Here is a 23795-nt window from a genome sequence, read left to right on the forward strand (position 1 = left end):
CTGAACACAAAGAGAGAGCAGAAATCGTGTGAGGTAAGCAGACTCTGAGGCTAGCCTTCACCGTGCAGGCATCTGTGGAACCCTGGTGACCTCCTGCCTCCATTTTCACAGCCCTACGGTGCCTGAGAAACAGGACCCAAAGCCAAGGTGGGGGCTGGGAGACTAAGAGGAGGTAGTCACATAAAACTGGAGCTCAAAGGGCTACAGCCTCAGGGTAAGGTGAGCTGAAAGAACTTACCTGGAGAAAGGGAGAGCAACAGGGAAGCCTGCCTACGAGCACTCTGGTACTGGATGCAGGGGAGAAAAAAAATTCTCTAAGAATCTGTGGCCACTCAACTGCCCTCACACGGCTTCACTTCTCAAATGCACGCTGATTTCACGGTCTGAAATACCGTAAGCTGAGAATTTATTCTAGAGTGGCCCCAGACTGTAGTGGTTCCAGGCACCTGGAAGAAGTAAGTAAATCCTCCTGGGAGGAAGGAACTTTCCCTCACTCCAGGCCTCAAACCATCCTCCCAGATTAAATTCCAAGAAACAGGACTTCACAGAAAAACAAACACAAACAAGTGTATTTTTTTTTCTGTGTATATACATACAGATACAAAACAAGTTAAAGTTAGCCAGAGCCAGCTGAATCAGACTTGTAGATATCAGACACAAGACAAACACACACGAGAACGAAAATACGTGTTTAGAACATGAGATGGTAAAAAATGACAAAACAAATGAGAACCAAATAGAATTTACATAAGTGAAGGAAAGTAACGAAATTGAAGACTTTTAATGAACAGGTTAAACAGTGTAACTGACACAAGCATAAACAAAATTAGTGAACTAGAGCAGAGCTGAAAAAAATGATCACACCCTGTCAGAGCACAAGGACACAGAAAGATGGGAAACAGCAGAGGTTAAGGGACATGGAGGACAGGAGGGACGGCTTAACATGTATCCAATTGAAGTTCTGAAGGAGAGACTGATTAATGGAGGAGAGGCATTATTTAAGAAGATAGTGGCTGAGAATTTTCCAAAACTGATACAAGGTATTAATCCTTAGATGCAGACGCCCGATGTTTCTGATGCAAAATAATATGAATACCACAGTCAGTCACAGGAGAGTCAAACTGCCAAACATCAAAGCGAAACAGGAGATCTCCAAAAGCAGCCATGGGGGGAGAGGTGGATTTCTTACAGAGGAACAACAGTCAGATCAAACAGCAACTTGTCAACAGCAATAATCAAAGCCAGGAGACACTGACAGGGTATCTCTGATATTCTGAAAGTGTAACAGTCAATCTAGAATTTAAAACCCAGGGAAAACATTCTTTAAGGCGTGGGGATTAATGTTAAGTTCAGGCCATCAAAAACAAAGACGTAATCACCAATGGACACTTACTAAAGGACATATTAGTAGGCAGGCAGAAGAAAAATTATCCCAGTGGAAGAGATAGAGAAGGAATAGTACACAAAGAGAGAACGCCTAAACGTGGCCAAGTCAAAACACCGTATCAAATAACAATGCTGACACCTAGTTGAGCATAAAGCAAGGCGGGAAAGGACTAGGATGCTGCATGCTAGAGGGACTCTCGGAGACTAAGTCAATCAGGTGGGAAGCGAGCACACGAAACATTCCAAGGTCTAGGTACTGCTCAGAGGAACACAAAGATATTAATGAAATTTTGGTTTTGTTTCATTAAGTTAAAGTTTTGGATAACCAGTAAAATAACTGGGAAAGGAGAATGTGGAATCTTCTCTGGTAAGGGTATGGAGGAGACGGAGAACCATGCTGAAGCTAGACAGGGATGTGGGATCAAAGGCAGAATTTTTAAAGACAGGAAATACTATGGCGCACCAGGGTGGCTCAGTTGGTTAATCACCCAACTATTGATTTTGGCTCAGATCATGATCCCAGGGTCCTGAGATCGAGCCCTGCGTCAGGCTCTGTGCTGAGCGTGGAGCCTGCTTGGGATTCTCTCTTTCTCTCTCTCTGCCCCTCCCCTTCCCCTGCATGCATGCACGCTCTCTCGCGCGCTCTCTCTCTCTCTCTCTCACACACACACACACACACACACACACACACACAGAGTCTGCATTTCTCAACTTAAAAAAAAAAAAAGATGGAAAATACTAGAGCACATTGTATACAACGGGAGTGATCCAACAGAGAGGAAAAGACTGAGGATGCCAAACAAAGGATAGAAAACCTAGGAGGAAAATGCCTCAGAAGGCAAGAGGAAAGGGGATGAGCAAGGGCCTCTGCAGGAGAGAAACTCCTTTGCAATAACGGGAGGATATGAACAGACTGGACCTTTCTGGGCCCCAGATGTCACGCATGTTAAGCCGAGGGGAAGAGAATGACCTTCTGCTGGGCACTTGCCACAGGGGAGCCCCGTGCTTAGTGTTTTGTATACACTTGCCCTTTAATCTTCACAACAAAACTGAGGATCAGATTTTCATACTTTGGGAAGTAAGACTGCACGTAGCTAAAGAATGCAGACTAGAAGGCTAGATTACATGGGTTCTTCCCATGACTACTAGGTTTACAGACTTGGACAAGGACTCAACCTCTATGTGCCTCAGCTTCTCATCCATGAAATGGGGTTAAAAGTAGTACCTAACTCACAGAGTTTTTGTGGGGGTCAAATGCTGCAGTGTCTCCTCACTGCCCTCTGTGCTCGGCTGTCACCTCCTCCTCCCCTCTGGGGACTGCCTGGCTCTGTGAGACGGGACCACTCCCTCGTGCAGGCCATATTATTACAAGTGCACCTACTGCCTATGGTCCTGTAATATGTTGTTTTCCCATCTCCTCCACTATGCTGTAAGCTAGGAACCACGCCTTAGCACTCTTTATAAGACGGCTGAGCTAAACCTCTGCTTCCACTAAAGCAACGGACAAGTTTTCTATCTACTAAATTTACTGCTTTCCACTGTTTCTCGAAAGCCAGAGTTCAGTCAACAGACTGTTTAAATTATGTACTCTTTGTGGGTATAATGTCACTGGCACATTGTAGACCTTTAAATATAAAATGAAGATATTGGTTCTTGGCTTGAAAGAAAACAAAAGCTTTAATGCTTATGGAGCTTAAAAGAAAATGATGCATGAAACTAACTTCTAGATTATTTTTTCTAGGCTTAATTAGTCATTTCAAACAATTTCAAATGCTCTGGATTCTCAAACATCTATAATGATTTCAAATGCTCTAGCCTCTCAAACATCTATAAGAAACTGGGACACCCATTAAACTGGGGTTCTGACAATTCAATAAATAGGGCATTGATGTCATGCGGTCATTCCACATTTCACTAAACATCATTTCGAATCTATAAAATTCTTTATGATGTTAGTTAACAGCTATGGAAAAATATGCAATATCTGAAAAAAAGTTAAGCAATTTTATGAGCCATATGGAATAACTGTCATTTTTCACAGACTGTTTTAATCTTTCCACGTAAATTTTTATAGCACAGAAAAACTTTTTCAATATATTTCTCTATAAAATGACAAAACTAGACTATATTTACCTTTTGGAAAGTAGACACAGGTGAAACAGCAAACATATTTCCCTCCCCAAACACTTCTGTCCAATTCCTTTGAGATGTTTTCATTCTGTTTTTAAAATGGTACTCATTATCGGGATTGAAAGCCTAGATTCAAAGAGGACAGAGAAGCATTATTATTACCTATTTCTATAGCAACAATATTAGCAGGAGAAAAGAAGAAAAATATAGCCTTGGACTCCTCCATTAGCGGAATCTTTCAAATATCCCCACAGCACATACTCCTTAGCCGGTGCAGAGGAGTGAATGCCTGAAGCAGGGCTCTCCTATCCGGTTCAGGGCTCGCTGGGAGGGAGACCAGGATTCGGGCCAGGTGAGGCCGGTGCACCAGGGGCCCTGGAGCTGCCACAGGGACAGGTGGGCCACAGGGCAGTAAAGTCCCCTTCTTCACACAGCTACTGTGACCAGTCAGGGAAAAAGGCCAGAAACCAAACCGCAAGAACACCCCATGTGAAAGCATTTATGTGAATAATCAGGAAGACATGAGGGAAAGCTATTTAATCATTCTAAGAGCTGAAAAAGCTATTAAAATTAGAAAGGTATTTCGTTAAAACTGAAAACACAGAATGAATGGCTGCTCTGTGTTTAAAATAAAAAGCAAGGTCCCTAACAGCTAAATTAAGATCTTTAACTATATTAGTTACCACTCATCATTAATTACAAGTCAGAGGACAGACAGAAGGTATTTTAAATAAAAGCAAAACACAAAGTGCTTCATTTTAGAGATACTGTACCATCGTAAGCACACCCAGGAGACCTGTGGGAATCGGATCTTGTTTAATTCTCTCTGCAACCAGTTCTATTAATAGCATCAACATGTTGTAGATTCCTTCATGAATTTCAGTACCCCACTTGTGAACAGCACTTGATGTCAGGAGCTACAAAAACAAAGGGCACTTTATGGAGTCTAACTTGAAAAGAAAAAGTCTATTGTTTATCAGTTCAATCTTGAATAATCAAGAGATTATTACCATAATATTACTCTTATGCAAATGTCTTGCTTTAAGGAAAGCCTGTAGCCCGTCTGCTCATTCCTTTATTTCAGAGTCAACACTGAGTTTTGTTTTTGCATGTTAATTCCCTTACATTGAAGCAGTTTGTTTAAAAGAAAATTTGCATTTGTTTCTCTACTTTTCATCATTACTGGGGGGAGGTCAAGTGGTGTAGAGCAAGTGAGAACATGAGACCAAATCCTGGAGCTACCACTGTTTTCTAGCTGTCTGATCTTGGACAAATTTACCTGAGTTCCCGGGGCTCGGTTTCTTTCATGCAAAGAGGCAAATTCTTACCCACTTCACACAGATGTGCTCAATATCAAAAGATAAAACAAATGTGAAAAAGTATTTTATACATAGTGCAGTACTGTTATTAAATATATCGTGGCCACCAATACTGATATTCTTGGAATCTAAGAAATGGATGCTATATTTCATGATTTGAACACACACATTCTTGTCAGATTTTTTATATGTCAGAACTGCATCTTCCCACCTGTTGACCAGATGGCAACAGGACTATGAATGTGGAAACAATTTTAGAAATATTTTACAGATTTTGCTTATGTTTTCCTTTCTGATATGTATAAAAGTAATATTCAGTTTTTAAAATTGTTTAAGCCAATCTAAAATAGCTCTAAGTGATAGGCACCGTAACGCTATTTACTTTGCCACTGCTTCTCTTAAATACAAAACATAAAATACACAACAATCGTGCATGTTACACTCAGACAGCATCTCAGATTCATTAACAAGGCGGGAAAAGGTGCACAGATAAAACTCAAATAACCATCAGTGGATTTCTCCACGCCTCAGGCTTCTAGTCCTTGGGGAAATCTAATGCAGGAATAACTTGCCAGAATGGGGAATGAGAAATCAAAGGGTTTCACTTATTAAAATAATGGCAAATTGGTATGCTGGTTTCATGTTTTCCTAAGATTTCCCTTTAGAGGGAAAATACTATGCAATAAAAATTCCATCTTCGTCACACTGAGAATCCCTTAACAAGAGCAGCCTGAAAGAGCCCAAACTTCTCTAGCTGCAGAGAAAAACCTCAGTTCCAGATTTTCTAAATACCAATTAATTGCACGATTTGCTCCAATGAGCAATAATCATAACACCGACTTTATATAAACCAATGAGTTACTACTTTTTTTGCAAGAATTTTTTGCCTGCCTGTATATTCCTCCTATACCTAAATTATAAAGCAAGATGAAGCAGAGATAAGCACTCAAGAAGCTTCATAGGACTATAAAATAAAATTCAGCACCACTCCTTCTGTTGCCATCTCACTGTTCAGTTTTTAATCTGAAAAGGGAATTCAACCTACCTTGCAGAAGAGGGGAAAGACAGGCAGCCCTTTGTGGGGAAGCTGTGCTCAAGGTTTAAACGCAACTATGCGCTATGGCCAGACCTAGATTTCCTTCCCTGCTTGAACACATGGTAAAGAATCCAGGCTGGCCTGAAGGTAACAGGTGAAGAAGGCAGACACGACAACAGAGTCCCTTTTGTGCGCCTCATTCATACAATTGCTTATTACTCATACCTTCCTTCTAATAAAACATTTGAGGTGGCTTGTAAGAAAAGCCAAGGGAAGAGGGTAGAGAAATAGTCATCATACCCGGAAACACAGCTAAGGAAAGCAATGGCAATTATATAAAATACCACTGAGTTTTCTCGTAGCCAAATCAAAGGCACACAGAGTCCTTAGCTCTTCTGATTTAAAAAAAAAAGGGGGGGGTGGTGCCTGGGTGGCTCAGTCGGTTGGGTGTCTGACTTCAGCTCAGGTCATGATCTCAGGGTCTGTGAGTTAGAGCCCCGCGTCGGGCTCTGTGCTGACAGCTCAGAGCCTGGAGCCTGCTTTGGATTCTGTGTCTCCCACTCTCTGCCCCTCCCCTGCTCATGCTCAGTCTCTCTCCCCCCCCCCCCCCCGCCAAGAATAAATAAACATTAAAAAAAATTTTTTTTAAGTATGCTTTATTGATGGGGACAAGAACCTTTTTTTTTTTTTAATTTTTTTTTTTTAACATTTATTTATTTTTGAGACAGAGAGAGACAGAGCATGAACGGGGGAGGGTCAGAGAGAGAGGGAGACACAGAATCTGAAACAGGCTCCAGGCTCTGAGCTGTCAGCACAGAGCCCGACGCGGGGCTTGAACTCACGGACCGCGAGATCGTGACCTGAGCCGAAGTCGGACGCTCAACCGACTGAGCCACCCAGGCGCCCCTAACGTTTATTTATTTTTGAGACAGAGAGAGGCAGAGCATGAACAGGGGAGGGGCAGAGAGAGAGGGAGACACAGAATCCGAAACAGGCTCCAGGCTCTGAGCTGTCAGCACAGAGCCCGACGCGGGGCTCGAACTCACATACCGCGAGATCGTGACCTGAGCCGAAGTCGGACGCTTAACCGACTGAGCCACCCAGGCGCCCCAGACAAGAACCCTTTTTAATAGCTCTTAACTGTAAAGGGAACTTAACACATACATTTTTCTATAAACATTGAACAACAGAACGTAGGGTACCTTTGTGCTCGTAGTTTTCTGGGAAAAAACAACCTAGCAACCAACCGCTGGACCACTTATGCTATTACAAACAGCTGAGCACATAATATAAAACTGTTCTCTGGACTATCTCTGCACACAGAGTAATATACTCCAAATACGCAACTTGCCAATGACCCGCGTTGACACAGGGCTCTCTGGATCTGGAGATCATCAACCTAAAGGTCCTCTCCTTACACTGATAAATCCTTTTCCGCAACTTTGAATAAGCCTGTATTTTCTTTGTCTGTAAATTTATACATACAGTGCAATGTGCTACATACAGTATTGTCACACTGTAAAAATTCCCCTATTAAAAAAATTACTGTAATTCTTAACAGAATTCATAAAAGTTTAAAATAATCTTAAACGATAAATTGGTAGATGAATTCATCCAAAATGAACATAAGCCTTGATTCCATATAATCCCCGCCCAAATGACAATTTTAAAAGATTCTGCACTTTTTTCAAAGATGCAGCTGTTTTTGTTCCTAAAATTAATTTTGGTATTTTTTAAGCCTTGAAGCGAGGGAGATGCTACCAAGATGTAGATGGGAGTGATAGTTTACAAATGAACAATTTATTTTACGGGGTTTTAAGATAAATACAATCTTCACCCATCTGTAGTTCTAGTGACTTCCTTGCATACGGGACTAGAATGGATGTCAAAACCCAGAAGGACAAGACAGCAGGAGACTCATTTATTCATTCAACAAAGATTTACTGAGCTCTTTCCCAGAAGAGGCAGGCGCGGGCTGTGCACTGGCGAAAACTACAGTGTCTATGACATTGTCTCTGCTCTTTTGGGGATTCAGGACTCATGTCCCGCAAAGGGAGTCATGCTGAGTTAGACTGCTTTCAGAAACACAAGTCCTGTGATCTGCTATTCTCCCTGTTAAGAAAAATTGCTTTCTAAGCGATGTGACCGGAATGGGAGGAAGCACACTGCTCTAGCTCTGACAGAAATGCTGCCATACGCGTGCCACTTGCCATGAAACATACTCAATCCGGTCAAACTTTGCATGGTTTAAAACGCCTGCTTCTGCCTCAGTATGACAATCAGATTAAATGGCTCGTATTTGGGTAAGTATTATCTTTCCCAATGCCACAGGCCTGAGTTTAGGAAGATGCGCAATTTCCAAGTATAAGTGAGCCTTCACCTATTCTTCGGCAATAAAAGAGATGGAAGTAAATGTGACAGGGCGAACAGTTAAATGTAAAAGTGAATCCTTCGTAAGCCCCAAATTCAGAGTGACTCTGGGCATACTGGGGGATTCTTCACGTGAACAAGACCCGTAAACTGGCCTCCCACAAGAAACTAAAACAAAAAGCCTGTTCGGTCCCCCCCGCCCCCCAAAAAAAAAACCCAGACTCGTGCATTTTTTCTTACCTTTTTAAATGCTTCAGGCATACACCTATCCATAAATCTTTTACAATTCTCATCAGACTCGGAAAGACCTTAGCAAAATAAATGAAACAATATGCCTTACTAAGATTTTAGGCAGTTTGCAGAAATCATATGTATCATTCCAAATTCATGCCCATGGGACTAGTTATTTATAGAAACCTTCTTAAGGGATTATTAAAAGCAGAATATATATACATATATATATACATTTTTCCTGCTGAAGGAACAGACTGAGAAACAATCACAGTATTAATGTATTTGTTAATAGCACAATGTTAATATGAACCAATTCCTATGCATTGGTTAATAGTATAATAAGTTACTAATTAGAAGTGAAACGGCTGAACTTAGTTTTCCGTTTTCAGAGTAACTTCAAATGATCTGATTAAACAGCTAATAAAACACCAACAGCAGCTTCTTACTAGCCATTAGTGTTATCTTAAACAGCTCTATAAAAACAAAAGTATTCTCAACAGATACCCAAATCACCCTTCTTCCCTAAAACAAACTGATGAACTCCGTGTTATCAAACGCACAGAACTGTGCCTGGCACACAGTAAGTGAATACTAGCTAAGTGAATGAATGACTCCACTGCAAATTATCCTCTGAAATACATTAAAAAACACACAACACTTAATAATGTATTTTGCTTATCGCTGGGAATACCGCTGGACACATTTTCTTTTTTTCAGACCCGCCACGTAGCACAGCACCCACATCCTAACAGGCGCGCAATAAATGCTGCTGCTGAGAAGCCAGTCAGAACGTACCACGAGAGGCCACGAGGATTAAATCTGATCCCAGTCAAAATATTTCCTTTTGATGTGCCTCATATTTAATCATGGTGGTAGATTAAACCACGTATACTTTTAATGAGGAAAAGAAAATCATAAAACAGTGGACCAATTCATCCCATAACTGAACTGAATATGAAAACTATTTTTCTTCAGTACAGAGTCTAGAAGCGTCCTTACACGGACACCCATATTCCAACCCAGAGATAGCTTATTACTCTATTAGTTTAATATTTATAAAGTACTGAAGACAGTGCCAAACATTTAATATGCCCAAAATGTTTGCTAAGTAAGTAGTACTTTTTCTCTTAAAGGACAAAAAGCCACTGAACTGAACCTTAAAATGCTCCAAGCTTTTGTGGACAATGTTCCTTTCAATTTCCACAAAGCTTCTCAATTATATTTTGAAGACTCTCATACTCTATTGGAGCTGGGAGACAACAGGTGGTTCAATTCAAAGCTTTTATTCCACGGGGGCTAGACGGAGACCAGGAGAGTAAATGATCGAATGTCACCCAGACGCGCAGGGACAAGAGGGAGGATTAAGGCCAGGCCCGGTATCGATCCACCCGTCCACCACCCCCCCCTCCTGGGGCCTGCGGGGGGAGAGCTTACCGAGTCTGGCCAGGTAGGTGGACGCCAACAGGCATTTGCCCAGTGATTCTTCCCGCTTGTAGGGGATGGACCAGTGATCGGTCAAAACGCGGCTTTCCAGCTCGTACAGATTCGTGGTGGGGAACTCGATCCCTTCCCCCGAGCAGTTTCCGTTTTCATCATTCTTCTGACAAACAGGGATGGCGGCAAAAACACAAGCAGACGCATCAGTGACTGCGTGACAATGCGTGTACGTTGAGCACAGCGGAGATGCATGCCCGGCGGTAGCGCCCCGTGCGGAGTGTGGATCCCCCACGGCTCCCTCACGGTCACATCTGCCGGACCAGCTGGGCTACTGTCCACTCCCCTCACCACCTTTCTTCAAAAATGAGCTCTCTCAGTGTCTCGTTACAGAACAGCAAACCACCTTCACCTGCAGCCATCCTTGCTCTCCCGCTGCCAGAGGGGACGGGCTTCTCCAAAGGGTCCTCTGTATTGCTGTCCCCATCTCCTCACACCGAGTGACCCCTGACCCCGCACCAGTGTGGCTTTTCCAGAGCCCTCACTCTCCCACAGCCACTGTTGCTCAGGCCATTACTGGACGCTATGACATTAAACCCAATGAGCAGTTTCAGTCCTTCTCCTCCTTCCCCGCAGTGTCTGCCCCTCTGTCCGCTCCCTCTTCCTGCAAGACTAGCTCACCCCTCACCTCCCCGGGGGTCTGGCTGTTCTGCCCTGTCTCTTCGCCCCCGCTTCCTGGCCATCAAATACTGGAGCTTCTCAAACCTCAGCGCTAGGCTCTCTTCTCTCCTCTCGGTGTTCTCCATCCCAGTGAAAGGCACCACAGCCAGAAATCAGGGACTCGTTCTTAAAACCCTGTGCTCCCATCCCCACTCCAAGACCTGGTGATAAGACCTCCTAAATTTCTCTCCAATCCATCTACTTCCGCCCACCTCCATGGAGATGCCACTACTCCTGAATTCACCCATCCACCTTCTTTAACCTATGTAAACTCCTGTACATCCTTAACTCTTTCAGAAAAGCCTTTCCAGAACATCCGAACTATACCAAATTTCCCTAATTATTTTATACTCTTGCCATCCTGAGCTTCTCCTCGTAGCTCAGCTCACAGATCTAATTTTACATTTATTTGTGATTGATTTTTGTTTTAAGTTTATTTACTTTGAGGGAGAGAGAGACAGACAGACAAAGAATCCCAAGCAGGCTCCACACTGTCAGCACAGAGCCCGATGTGGGGCTCAAACCCATGAGCTGTGAGATCATTACCCGAGCCAAAGCCAAGAGTTGAACTAACCAACTGAGCCACCCAGGTGCCCCATATTTGTGAATGATTTTATGTTTGCCCCCCACTAGACCAAGCTCCATGAAGACAGGAACCCGGGCTGGTTTTGACCACCTCTGTATCTGTATCTCCAGAACCCAGTGGCTAACACAGAGTACGTGTTTAATATATATAAGGTGGAAAAAGACTTTGTGCAAACAAAGTTTCGACTACTAATAGGGGACCTGCCAGGCTTTCCATCAATTCTTACCACAGTAATCTGTTATAAAGCAAACTGGGCCCCTCCTCCAAACTGCCTCATACCTACTCTGGTTTCTTTAAAACCTAAATATTTTCACAACTCACTCTATAATCATTCCATTAAAAGAAATTACCTTTAGCCTCAATTAAGGAAAAGACCATAAATATAAAGCAGAAGTGATAAAAATACACAGAAGAAAACAGTTTTCAATCCCACATGAGGGCTAAAGGAACGGGACACTCTAGTTTTTTTAGGTTCACGGTTAAGCTGGGAAGAAAATAAGACAATAACCAAAAAGGTGATGAAAAGCTAAAAATGAAGTAGACAACAATGGAAACTGGGGGTGAAGGGTGGGGGTGGACCAAGTAGGTTTACAATCGTAACATATGCGGAAAACTCAGTTCTCTTCAGAAAGACACGCAATTAATAAGTTCTGTAAATAAAATAGTTTTACTTAAAGGAAGCTAAGGATACTCTAAGAGTAAAGATTCTGTATACTTTCAAAATAGCATACTTGCTAACTGCCTCAATTTATTAACCTAGGATCAAAGTACAACTAAAGCATATACAAATACAATTCAACTGGATGACAGGTTATGTCATTACTATGAAATATCTATTGTTAATTTCCACAGGAGTTAATAGATCACATCATATATGAAATCATCAACTGCACCCAGCAGTTACTAAGTGAAGAGCCCCCAAGAGCTTCCTAAGAGTCACAAGAGAGCTGCGTTCTCTCCCTGCTCTCTGCCATGTGAGACGACACGATGAAGTCGGCAGCCTGTGACCTGCAGAAGGCCCGCACCAGAACCCAGCCATGCGGGCACTCTGATCTTGGACTTCCAGCCTCTGGAACAGCGCAAGATGAATTTCTGTTGTTCACACGCCAAAAACAGCCACCCGAAAAGCTAAGAGCTTCCTTTGGGGGGTAGGGGCGCAAGGTCTTTAACAGCGTCAGTAATGAGACGAACTTCATGTGCGTACCAAAGGGACGTACCGTGAAGGCACGGCAACATCCCTGCTGGGGTATTCCTGCCAAAAATGCGGAACCCGAATCCAGTCATGAGGAAACCCAAAATGAGGAACACTCTAAAAAGTAACTAGCCTGTGTTCTTCACAAACGCCAAAGTTATGAAAGACTGAGTGTGACCAGACAGCCACAATAACTGAATGCAGCACGGGCTTTTGTTTGTTTTCGTTTCTTTCTTGGCTTCAGAGACTTTCTACTGGATCAGTGTTGATTTCCTCGTTTTGGTAACGTACTAAGGTTAAAAAAGAGAGGATCTTCATTTTTAGGAAATACACACTGAAGTATTTAAGGATGGAGGGGCATCATGTCTGTAATTTATTCTTAAACAGTTCAGGAAAAGCAGTAACAATACATACACACGCGTATTTATATGCACGTGATAATATACACATACAAAGAGAGAATGATAAAGAGAATGTGATAAAAGGTTAACATTTGAAGAACCCGAATAAAGGTTATATAAAAATTCCAGATTTATGGTAAGGTTGTAATGTCCTTTTTGCAATTTGTCTGTAAATCGGGAATTATTTCAAAATTAAAAACTATTTAGTTAGGTAAATATATAAAAGGCATAGAATTCTGGTGCCATACGGAATCTAAGAAAATTCCGTACTTTACACAGGAAGAATCTAATGAATCTAGAAAGATGGGGGTTTACCTATAGTGGTTAAAAAAAAAAAAAAAGTTACATTATACTTAGTATACTCTACTTAAGAACTCCATTACAGTTGGTAACATAAATAATTTAGCTTAATACTTTTATGTTTTTGTCTTAAATTACTAAATAGGTACACATGTTCTTAATAGAAAACACCGAAAACATGAATAGCGAAAAATAAACCTACCGTTTATTCCACCACTTAAAAATTAATCACACTGACATTTTAATAACTATTTTTCCAGTAAAAGCTATTTCTTTACAGATTCTATTTTCTTAAAAATGCTCAAATGTGGAACTAACCTTGCTCTCACCAGCTCCATGAGCCCCCATCATCTCGCTCATATAAAGACAGTATTAATGTAGTATTTCTTCTCCCACCTGATTTAAAAGGCTGATGCACAAAGCAATAATCATAAAACTGGTAACGGAGCGATGTTTTGTACACGATTGAAATTAAGTTGATACTAATCTGAACTATACTGCTACAAATTCAGATGTTAATTATAATCCACAGGGCCACCACTAAGAAAATAACTTAAAAATATATGTATAGTGAAAGAAAAAGCAAGGAAATTAAAATGGTATACTCAAAAATACCTACTTAATACGAAAAAACAGGAGTTATGGAAGATGGAAGAACAAAACAGCATAAACCATAGGAAACAAACAGCAAAATGGTAGATGTAAATTTTGTCTTCTCAATTAAATTATAATTATCAGTAATATGGTAAACATAAATGGACTAAACACTCCAATGAAAATGGGAGAGATTTGCAGAATGGATTTTTAAAAATGATCCAACTATATGCTGTCTAAAGCCACACTTCAGATTCAAAGACACAAAGAGGGTGAAATAAAAGAATGGGAAAAGATATATCACATACACATAAAGGAGCAAGAGTGGCTATACAGGTATCAGACTAGATGTTAAGACAAACATACTGCCAAAGATAAAAAGAGACGTTTCATAATGATAAAAAAAAAAAAGGTCAATATAGGAGGAAGATAAAATAAAAGGATGAAAAAAGACATACCATGAAAACAATAACCAAAAGATAGCTGGAGTCGCTACACTAATATCAGAAAAAAAAAAAAGATAGATGTTATGTGAAAATTTGTTACTAAAGACAAGGGATTTTTTTATAATAAAGGGATGATCCACCGGGAAAACATAATGATTACAAAAAATGCATGCATTTAACAAAAGAGACTCAAGGTAAAGAAAGGAAAAATTGACAGAATTTAAGACAGAAATACACATTCAACAAGAAAAGCTGGAGACTTCAATACTTCACTTTCAGTAATGGAGCAATATAAAAGATCAACAAGGACACAGGAGAGTTAAATAATACTACAAACTGGGGCGCCTGGGTGGCGCAGTCGGTTAAGCGTCCAACTTCAGCCAGGTCACCATCTCGCGGTCCGTGAGTTCGAGCCCCGCATCAGGCTCTGGGCTGATGGCTCAGAGCCTGGAGCCTGTTTCCCATTCTGTGTCTCCCTCTCTCTCTGCTCCTCCCCCGTTCATGCTCTGTCTCTCTCTGTCCCAAAAATAAATAAACGTTGAAATAATACTACAAACTAAATCTAAAAGATATTTATAAAACTCTTTAGGATAGAGCATGTTAGGTCCTAAAACAAGCCTCAATAAACTTGAAAGGATTAAAATAATACAAAGTGTTTTCTGACCACAGTGGAATGAAATTGAAAATCAACAGAAGGAAATTTGGGAAATCCAAAAACATGTGAAAATTCAACAACACAATTCTAAATAACTAATGGATCAAAAAAAAAAAATAATGGAAATGAGAAAGTGCTTTGAGTGGAATGAAAGTAAAAATATAACAAAGTTTATGATGCAGTGATTGGAGGGAAATTTTTGTTTTAAGAAGAAAGATTTCAAATCAATAACCTAACCATGAACCTTGGAAACTAGAAAAAGCAAACTAAATCCAAGGAAGCAGAAGGAAGGAAATAATAAGGATCAGAGTGGAAATAAATGAAAGAATAGGAAAAACAATGGAGACAATAAAAAAACCAAATTAGTTCTTTGAAAAGAGAACTCCTTTCAACAAAAAGGAGAAATTTTTAGCTAGACTGACCAAGAAAGAAAGAAAGAAGACTCAAATTACTAATATCAGGAAAGAAAAGAGGGGATTATCAACACTGACCTTTTGGAAATAAAAATGACTACAAGGAATACTATTGATTGATTACATGCCAACAAATTAGATAATCTAGATGCAATGGACACATTCCTAGGACATAAACCGGAAAAACTGACTCAAGTAGAAACAAAATCTGAAAGGACCTACACCAAGGAAATGGAATGCTTTGTAATCAATAGCTTCTCACATAGAAAAGCCAAAGGCCAGATGCTATTACTGATGAATTGTACCAAATGCTTAAAGGAGAATCAACATCAATCCTGCACACTCTTCCCCCACTCAAAAAAAAAAAACAAAAACAAAAACAAAGAAACAAACAAACAAAAAGAAACAAAGAAACAAAGAAAGGAAGGGAACATTTACCAACTTATTTTAGGAGACCAGTATTATTACCCTGATATTAAAACCAGACAAAGATACCTCCCGACAACGGATGCTTGATGAATGAGTGGATAAACCAAATGTGGTATATACACACAATCTATTCAGTCTTTAAAAGGAAGGAACTTCTGATACATACTACAACAGGCATGGACCCTGAAGACATTAGTGCTAAGTGAGATAAGCCAGTCACAAAAGGACAAATATTATATGTTTCCACGTTTATGAGGTAACTAGAGTGGTCATATTCATAGAGATAGAAAATAGAATGGCGGTTGCCAAGGGATGGGCGCAAGGGACAATAAGAAGTTACCGTTGAATGAGTATACAGTTTCAATTTGGGAAGATGAAAAAATGCTGGAGATGGATGGCATGAAGGTTGTAGAACAATGAAATGTACTTACTACCACAGAACTACGCTTGAAAATGGTTAAAATGGTAAATTTTATGTTATGTATGTTTTACCACAATTTTTAAAAAATGGACAAAGATATCAGAAAAAAAACAACAACAACAACTATGGACAGACCAATATCCCTACAAATCTGGATACAAAAATCCTCACAATAAACTAGCAAACCAAATCTGGCAGTATATAAGATTATACACACGAGGAAATGTGATTTATCCCCAGTATGCAAGGTTAGTTTAGCATACAAAAACCAATCAATAGAATACACTACATAACAAAAGACAAAACAACAACAACAACAACAACAAAAACCATGATAATCTCAATAGATCCAGAAAAAATATTCACAAAATCCAACACCTTTCCACGATGGAAAAAAAAAACAAAAACAAAAACAAAAAACTCAACAAAGAAAAGGGAATTTCCTCAACCTGATATGAGGCATCTACAAAAAATCTATAGTTAACATCATACTTAATTGTGAAAGACTCAATTATTTTCTCTAAAACCAGGAAAAAGAAGGATATCTTGTAATCAAGTATCTGGCCAGAGCACTTAGGCAAAATAAGAAATAAAAGCCATCTCTTCATGTCAAAAAGGATGAAGTAAAACTATTTACATTCACTAATGGCATGATCTTGTATACAGAAAATTCTAAGGAATCCACCAACACCCTGTCCCCCAAAAACCTACTAGAATAAATGAGTTCAGCAAGGTTGCAGTTGGAGAAAACACTATATTAAACAGTAAAATTCAACTGCATTTCTATACACTAATCATGAACAATACTAAAATTAAGAAAATTCCATTTACAGCAACATCAAAAAGCATAAAATATTTAGGAAGTACAAGACTCATACACTGAAAACAAAACATTATGCAAAGAAATTAAGAAAGACCTAAATAAATGGAAAGACATCACATGTTCATGGACTGGAACTTAACATCGTTAAGATGGCAATACCTGCCAAATGAGTCTATCGATTCAGCATGGCATCAAAATTCCAGCTGACTTCTTTCAAAAATTGACAAGCTGACTCTAAAACTCACACAGAAAGGAAAAAAAAAAAAACCTGAACAGCCAAAATAATCTTGGAAACAAAATGAAGAACAGTTTGGGGATCTAGACTTCTCACTTTGAAAACGTGTGACAAAGCTACAGTGACCAAGAGAATGTGGTACTGGCATAAAGATAAACACACAGATAAATGGAAGTGAATTGAGATTTCACGAATAAAACCCATACATTTTGGTCAAATGATTCTCAACAAGGGTGACACTGTAATTTAGTTAATCTCTGACAAAGGCATAAAAGCATTCAATGGAGGAAGGTTAGCCTTTTCCACAAATGGTAGTCAACTGAATATACATAAGCAAAAGAATGAAACTAAACCCCCACGTCATACCACACATACAAATTAACTCAAAATGTAACATAGGAATCAATCTACGTGACCTTGGATTAGGCAATTATTTCTTAGATAGGACACCAAAAACACAATGTTAAAAGAAAAATATATAAATGTTGAATTTTGAACTTCATCAAATTAAAAACTTTTGTGCATCAAAGGACATCATTAGGAAAGTGAAAAGACAATCACAGAATGGGAGAAAATAGTTGCAAATTTCATATCTGATAACAGACTGATCTAAAAAGAGCTCTTACAACTAAAGAACAAAAAGACAAACACCTCAATAAAAAATAGGCAAACGAGGGGCCCTGGGTGGCTAGCTCAGCTAAGCATCTGACTCTTGATATGGGCTCAGGTCATGATCTCCCAGTGGTGAGATCTGGTGAGACGGAGCCCCCTGTTGGGCTCCACGCTGAGTGTGGAGCTTGCTTGCGATTCTCCCCCCCCCTCCTCCCTGCCGCCCCATCCCTCCCTCATTTGTGTGCACTCTCTCTCTCTCTCAAAATAAATACACATTTGTTTTTAATTTCAAAAAATGGGCAACCAATTCGAATGGACATTTCTCCAAAGAAGATATACAAGTAGCAATGGCCATTAGTACATGAGAAGATGCTCAGTATCATTGGTCCTCAGGGATATGCAAATCAAACCCCAAAGATGCCACCTTCACATACATTAGAATGACTAAAACTAAAGAGAGAAATAAGAATCGGTGAGGATGTGGGTAAACCGGAACTCTCATACATTGCTGGTGGGATTACAAAATGGTGCAGCCACTTGGCAAGACAGTTTGGCACTTCCTCAGGTTACCCAGTTACCACAGGACACAGCAACTGTACTCTTCTCTATGTTTACAAGATATACCCTAAAGAGAGGAAACATACGTCCACATAAAAACTTGTACATGAACGTGCACAGCAGCATCGGTAATAGTCGAAAAGTAGTAAAAACCCAAATGTCGTCAAAACTGACGAATGAATAAATACGGTATATCTGTACAACGGAGAAACAGAGATAACCTTCAAAAACACTATTGTAAATAAAAGCCAGACATGAAAGGCCATATATCATATGATTCTGTTTATATAAATGTCTAGAATGGGCAAATTCACAGACAAAGAAAGTCGATTAGTGGTTGCCAGAGGATGGGAGGAGGGAGAAAAGGACAGTGGCTGTTAATGGCTATAAGGTTTCTTTTGGGCGGGGGGGGGGGGGGGGGGTGATTAAAATATTCTAAAATTAAAGAGTAGCGATGGTGGCACAACTCTTTGAATGCATACTTTAAGAGGGTGAACTTTATGGTATGTGAATTGAATCTCAAGGCAGTTATTTGAAAAAGTTGATTAACAAAAATGAACTCAATAGTTGTAGTCACTAAACATGAGTGAGTATGTAAATATATCTAAGAATTTCAAAACACAAGGTTGTACCTAATGATCTGTAATAAAAATAATACATATGCCCATTTGACGGTTTTCAATCTGCAATTTTAGAAGTAACGTATTTGAGATTTAACAGGCAAAAAATCTCATCCTAAGCAGTTAACATTCTTGACCTTGAAAGAAAAAGAGAACTGGCACAGAATATATGAGGGCTAACGAACGATTCAGAGCAGCGTTACATTTACAGGAGGTTGCTGCCAATACGGAGAGAGGGAATCGCAAGAGAGGAGGAAATGGTGACACGAACCCAAATTCAGGTTGGTTTAATATTTTGAGTCATCGCTTTGAGTAGAGCCTGTCCTTGGCAAAAATTACCTATTGAGCAAGAGGACACATGCAAAAGCAGCTCAGAATTGTCCTATTGCAAAATAGCTCCCAGCAGAAATGAGGTATTGGGCTTTTAATAGGAATTAAGGAATGCAATACACCATTTTCTCATCAGATGCCGAATCCAAACAACACCCAAGTAACCATGAATGATTACTGGTTCTAAATCAATTAGAAATACACTTATCAAAAGCTTTCTATGTTCCAGCCAAGGTGCTCAGCATTGGAGAGAGATAAAGACACAATTCTTGTCTTTAAAGAACAGGATAATGTGAATGTTGGGGGCCGGGGGATCCACTAGCCTCTGGGTGTTGTGCATGCATTTGTAGTGGGAATGAGTGTATACACAGCCGAAGAAGCTTAAGGGAAACAGTAACCCAAGCAAAAGGTTACAGAGTGTTATTTCAAAACTAGTATTATTCTTCAAGCACATTAAGTAATAAAAACTCAGTTTTCAGCCTTTTGAGGCAATGCCTTTACTTACTACGATATTCCATCAATTTCATTTAAAATGTAAAAAAAAAAAAAAAACCTTAATTTTAAAAACTATTTTATAATATTGATGTAAATTTAGCATTTGTTAGAGATGCACAATTCTGTCATTCAGGCAACAGAGAAATGAGCTTGCAAACAATTCTTGAATGTCATTTTTAACCTGAAAATTTTCTGTTAATGCTGAGTCTTGTGTGTTTAATCATCTAAGGAAAATAAATGAGTTAATGTTGTTAAATTAGGGTTTCTGAATAGGCCAGAAGGACAATCAAAACAATTAATATTACTGGATATAATTTAGCCTGTTTCCTAAGTAAATAATGTTACTTATGCTCATAAATACAGATAAAAATATAAACAAAGCCTCTGTAACTCCCCTAATACTTCACAGTGCTATAAACTAGCTGGGAATTCAAATAGTGGCGGTTGTAATTTCATCTATTGGCAAACTGTTCAGAGTGAGACTTACTATTTACTATTTACCTACTTAAAATGGCAACTTAATCCTTAGTACTAAGTACTTCCAACTTAGGGAGTTGGAAAAAGTTTTTCATGGAATTGACAAATGTTGTCAAGTGTATAGTGTAAACCTACCTACACAGTTTAGCAAAGATCTTTAGATTGAACAAGTAGGTTATTCTGACAAAAGTGTTTTTCCTTTTATATTTACAGTTAGATATGCTAAAATATGTCACTGCCCATATCCAGAAACTTGCCTGTTTGAAAAGCGCAGCTGAACCAAAGTCAATACAGGCAATACCTTACCTAGTGGCTGAGTATACAAAACAATATAATTTACTTAACTCTCGCAAATGAGCTTTAAAATATCATTGCATAAGCTTTTAAGTTAATCACAGAGTTATTTATTTAGAAAACTGCCTTTGAGTTTTAAAAAAGTCTTGAACTCAACAAGGATGTATTATTAAAATTTAAGCCTTCTTTGATCAAAGAAGCAAAACCTACTCCAGTAGGCACAGCCTGTCAGTTTACAGATAAGTTCCTATCTGTCCACTGACTCAACAAATACAGATAAAATTATTCAACTTAAAGGAGAGGAGATGGGCAATGTTGCATCAAGTATCTTTTAATAAAAATTCATATACTGAGCTATTTTATTAGCCAACAATGTACTCAGAAGAGAATCTACATTTCCGACCAATACAGAAAAATGAGGATGCCAAACTGATTTCTCTATGATTTTAAAAATAAATCTATTAACTCAAATAAACATATTGCAGGACACCTGGGTGGCTCAGCTGGGTGAGCATCTGTCTTTGGCTCAGGTGATGATCCTGCGGTTCGTGAGTTCAGGCCCCGCGCCGGGCTCTGTGCTGACAGCTCAGAGCCTGGAGACTGCTTCAGATTCTGTGTTTCCCTCTCTCTCTGCCCCTCCCCTGCTCACATTCTGTCTCTATCTCAAAAAATAAATAAACATTAAAAAAATTTTTTTAAATAAACATATCGCATCCTGTATGTCAAGTACTTAAGGAAAAACGTGAAAACACGAACACTTGACTCCGTATCACGGATTTGTAACATTCATTAAATCTTGAGATTGTCAGTCTTTTGTATTAAATATGTTTCAAAGTAATTCAGAGACAGTGATGTACAGATCTGGTGTTCCTTCTATTATTTCGGACCAGAGAAAATGATTCCTAAAATACTGACTGCTTCCTGGAAAAAGAGAGATGACAGACAAGGGCAGGGAGTCCCCAAGCTACTAATACATTGTGTCTCGAGTCTGGTTGCAAATTATTTTTCTTGGAATTCATTTTCATTCTGTTATAAGCAGCAGAGAATTTTCTAACTTTTCTACTGACATTTCTTATGGCCCTTCTTTCACAACTCTTGGTGGGTATTCATGTATTTAGATGATCACAGAAATGAGGTTTTCGTGAGAAGTTGTCTTGTATAGCTGAACCTTGAACAACACAGGTTTGAACTGTGTGTGTCCGCTCATACACGGATTTCTTTGATAAATACAGTAAATACTGTCAATGCGTTTTCCTCATGATTTGAAATAAAATGTTCTTCTCCCTAGCTTACTTAATTGTAAGAATCTAATACATAACACGTATAGCATGCCAAATGGGTGTCAGTCAACTGTTCGAGTTACAGGAAGGATTCTGATCAACAATAGGCTGTTAGTAGTGAAGTTACAGGGGAGTCAAAAGTTACAATGTGGATTTTCAACTGCGCAGGTGGTGTTTCCCAGTCTTGTTTTCATGATCCCTCCTTCAGGGAGGTTTTTCCATACGTTCTTCCCAATCATCTCATCTCCGTTAATTAAATATTAAAGAGTAAGGCTGTGTTGGGGAGGGGTGAGATCTGGAGAAAACCACCAGAATACCTAAGATTTCTTTTCACCCCTCAAGAGCCAGTGTTGGTCCTTTTGGAGTGCTACTGGCCCTTTTGAGAGGCTGAGTCTCTTGGTTTTAAATACCACCTCTAAGCTGAGGCTCTCACATTTTAGCTCCAGTCCAGACAGACACCTTCCCCCGCCTCCACGCATCTATCCGATTTCCTCTCTGACACCTCTTCTCGGACGTTTAATAAGCGTCTTGAGCTAGTAAGCCCCCCAGACAGACTCTGGATCCTTCCCACTAGGTCGTGTCACCTTCCTGTTCAGAACCCTCAAGGCTTGCCTTCCTCCTTCTGACAAAGAGGCATCAGCAGAGTTGCCTCTGAGGCCCTGGCGAGGACCTGCCCCCTCCTTCACCTCGGACTTCGTTTCCTGCTCTTCCCCTTTTTGCTAAGTTCCAGCCACGCTGGCCTTCCCGCTGCCCCGCAAGCGGGCCAGCCTTGCTCCCCGCCAGGGCCTCTGCGCGAGGCCTTCCTCCACTTGAGCGCAGGGGTCGGCAGGGTACGGTCCCCTCTCCTTCTGGATATGAGACTGTATCGGAACACAGACAGACCATCTTGCCGGTTTGTGTAGTCCGTGGCTGCCTTCGCACTGCGACAGCGAGCTGGGTAGCTACAACAGGGACTGCTCAGCCCGCAAAGCCTAAAATATTTACTGTCTGGCCCTTTACAGAATCTGACTCGGAGCGCTTTCCCCTCGGACGACCACACAGTTTGCTCCTCACCCACTGCAGGTCTTTGCTCAAGCGCGACCTTCTCAGCGAAGCTGTCCACAAATAACCTATTTTAAACAGCGGGCCTGCCATACCCATCCCCAGCCCAGCGTGCTCTCCCCGCCGTCCCCTGCTTTCTTTTTCTCTGTGGCACTTCTCAGCTGCCATCCTGCTTGTTACCCTGTTTGCTGCCTGCCTCCCTGAACCTAGGATGTAAGCTCCACAGGGGCGGGACTTTTGTTCTGTCTGTTGCATTATGTGCAACGGTCCTCCGACACAGAGCAGGTGCTCGATACGTTTTGGTGAGTGGATCGATGTTAAGCACCAAGTGAATTAAATCCTTATGAAATGAAAGAGAAGGCGACGGGATTCTAGGCACAGAGAATTGTGTGTGAGGGTCTGCCACCAAAGGCAGAGCGCAGCATAATTAAAGTGCTTTCCTCTGTTCCCAGAACATCAGACACTGAGGTACAGGAAGCTTTACCTACTCACAGGTTTGGCGTCCCAATTAGATGGTGTTACCCAATGACAGGAGCCACATCTTGTCTCCATTCTACTTCCAGTGTCTGAACTTTTATCTGATATGTAAATCCCTTCTATACCCCCAGAAAAAACCCCAGAGCCTCTGCTTAAATATGTCCGCTGACCAGGAGCTTACAACATTTTGAGATGGCTTGTTCCTTTTTTGCACAGATAAAAGTTCAACTGCAATCTCTCTTCATGTAATTTTGACGAATACCCACTGAACCACAGTCAGACGGGATACGTCACTTTTTGTGAACCTTTATTCCCTCGCTTGTGAAAAGGAGACGGCCACTTGTTTGCTTTTAATACAAAGGGTTTTGGTGAATACTCAGTAAGATAATATGTGAAAGCGCTCTATACGCTCAAACATCACATAAACAGAAGTGAAGTGCTATTATGATGATCTAAACTGCTCCTAAAGGTTATTCTGCACAGATTT

The 23795-nt window shown here is 40.2% G+C and overlaps 1 protein-coding gene across 4 annotated transcripts in view; it reads right to left on the reverse strand.

The window, feature by feature from the left end:
* Positions 1-23795, reverse strand: part of USP24 (ubiquitin specific peptidase 24) — a 143885-nt gene that overhangs the window by 103225 nt on the left and 16865 nt on the right. For 3 of the 4 annotated variants that reach the window (XM_086717078.1, XM_086717076.1, XM_086717079.1), the window contains exons 2-5: positions 9910-10075; positions 8482-8549; positions 4290-4433; positions 3520-3642 (exon numbers count right to left, since the gene is read on the reverse strand). In XM_086717078.1, coding sequence (XP_086573204.1) covers positions 3520-3642; positions 4290-4433; positions 8482-8549; positions 9910-10075 — 501 coding nt within the window. The remainder of the gene's footprint in view (positions 1-3519; positions 3643-4289; positions 4434-8481; positions 8550-9909; positions 10076-23795) is intronic. The other variant, XM_086717077.1, reaches the window with a different exon arrangement.

Source organism: Puma concolor, chromosome C1 (assembly GCF_028749965.1).
Source record: "Puma concolor isolate L17-30 chromosome C1, mPumCon1.1.hap2, whole genome shotgun sequence".
Taxonomy (NCBI): Eukaryota; Metazoa; Chordata; class Mammalia; order Carnivora; family Felidae; genus Puma; species Puma concolor.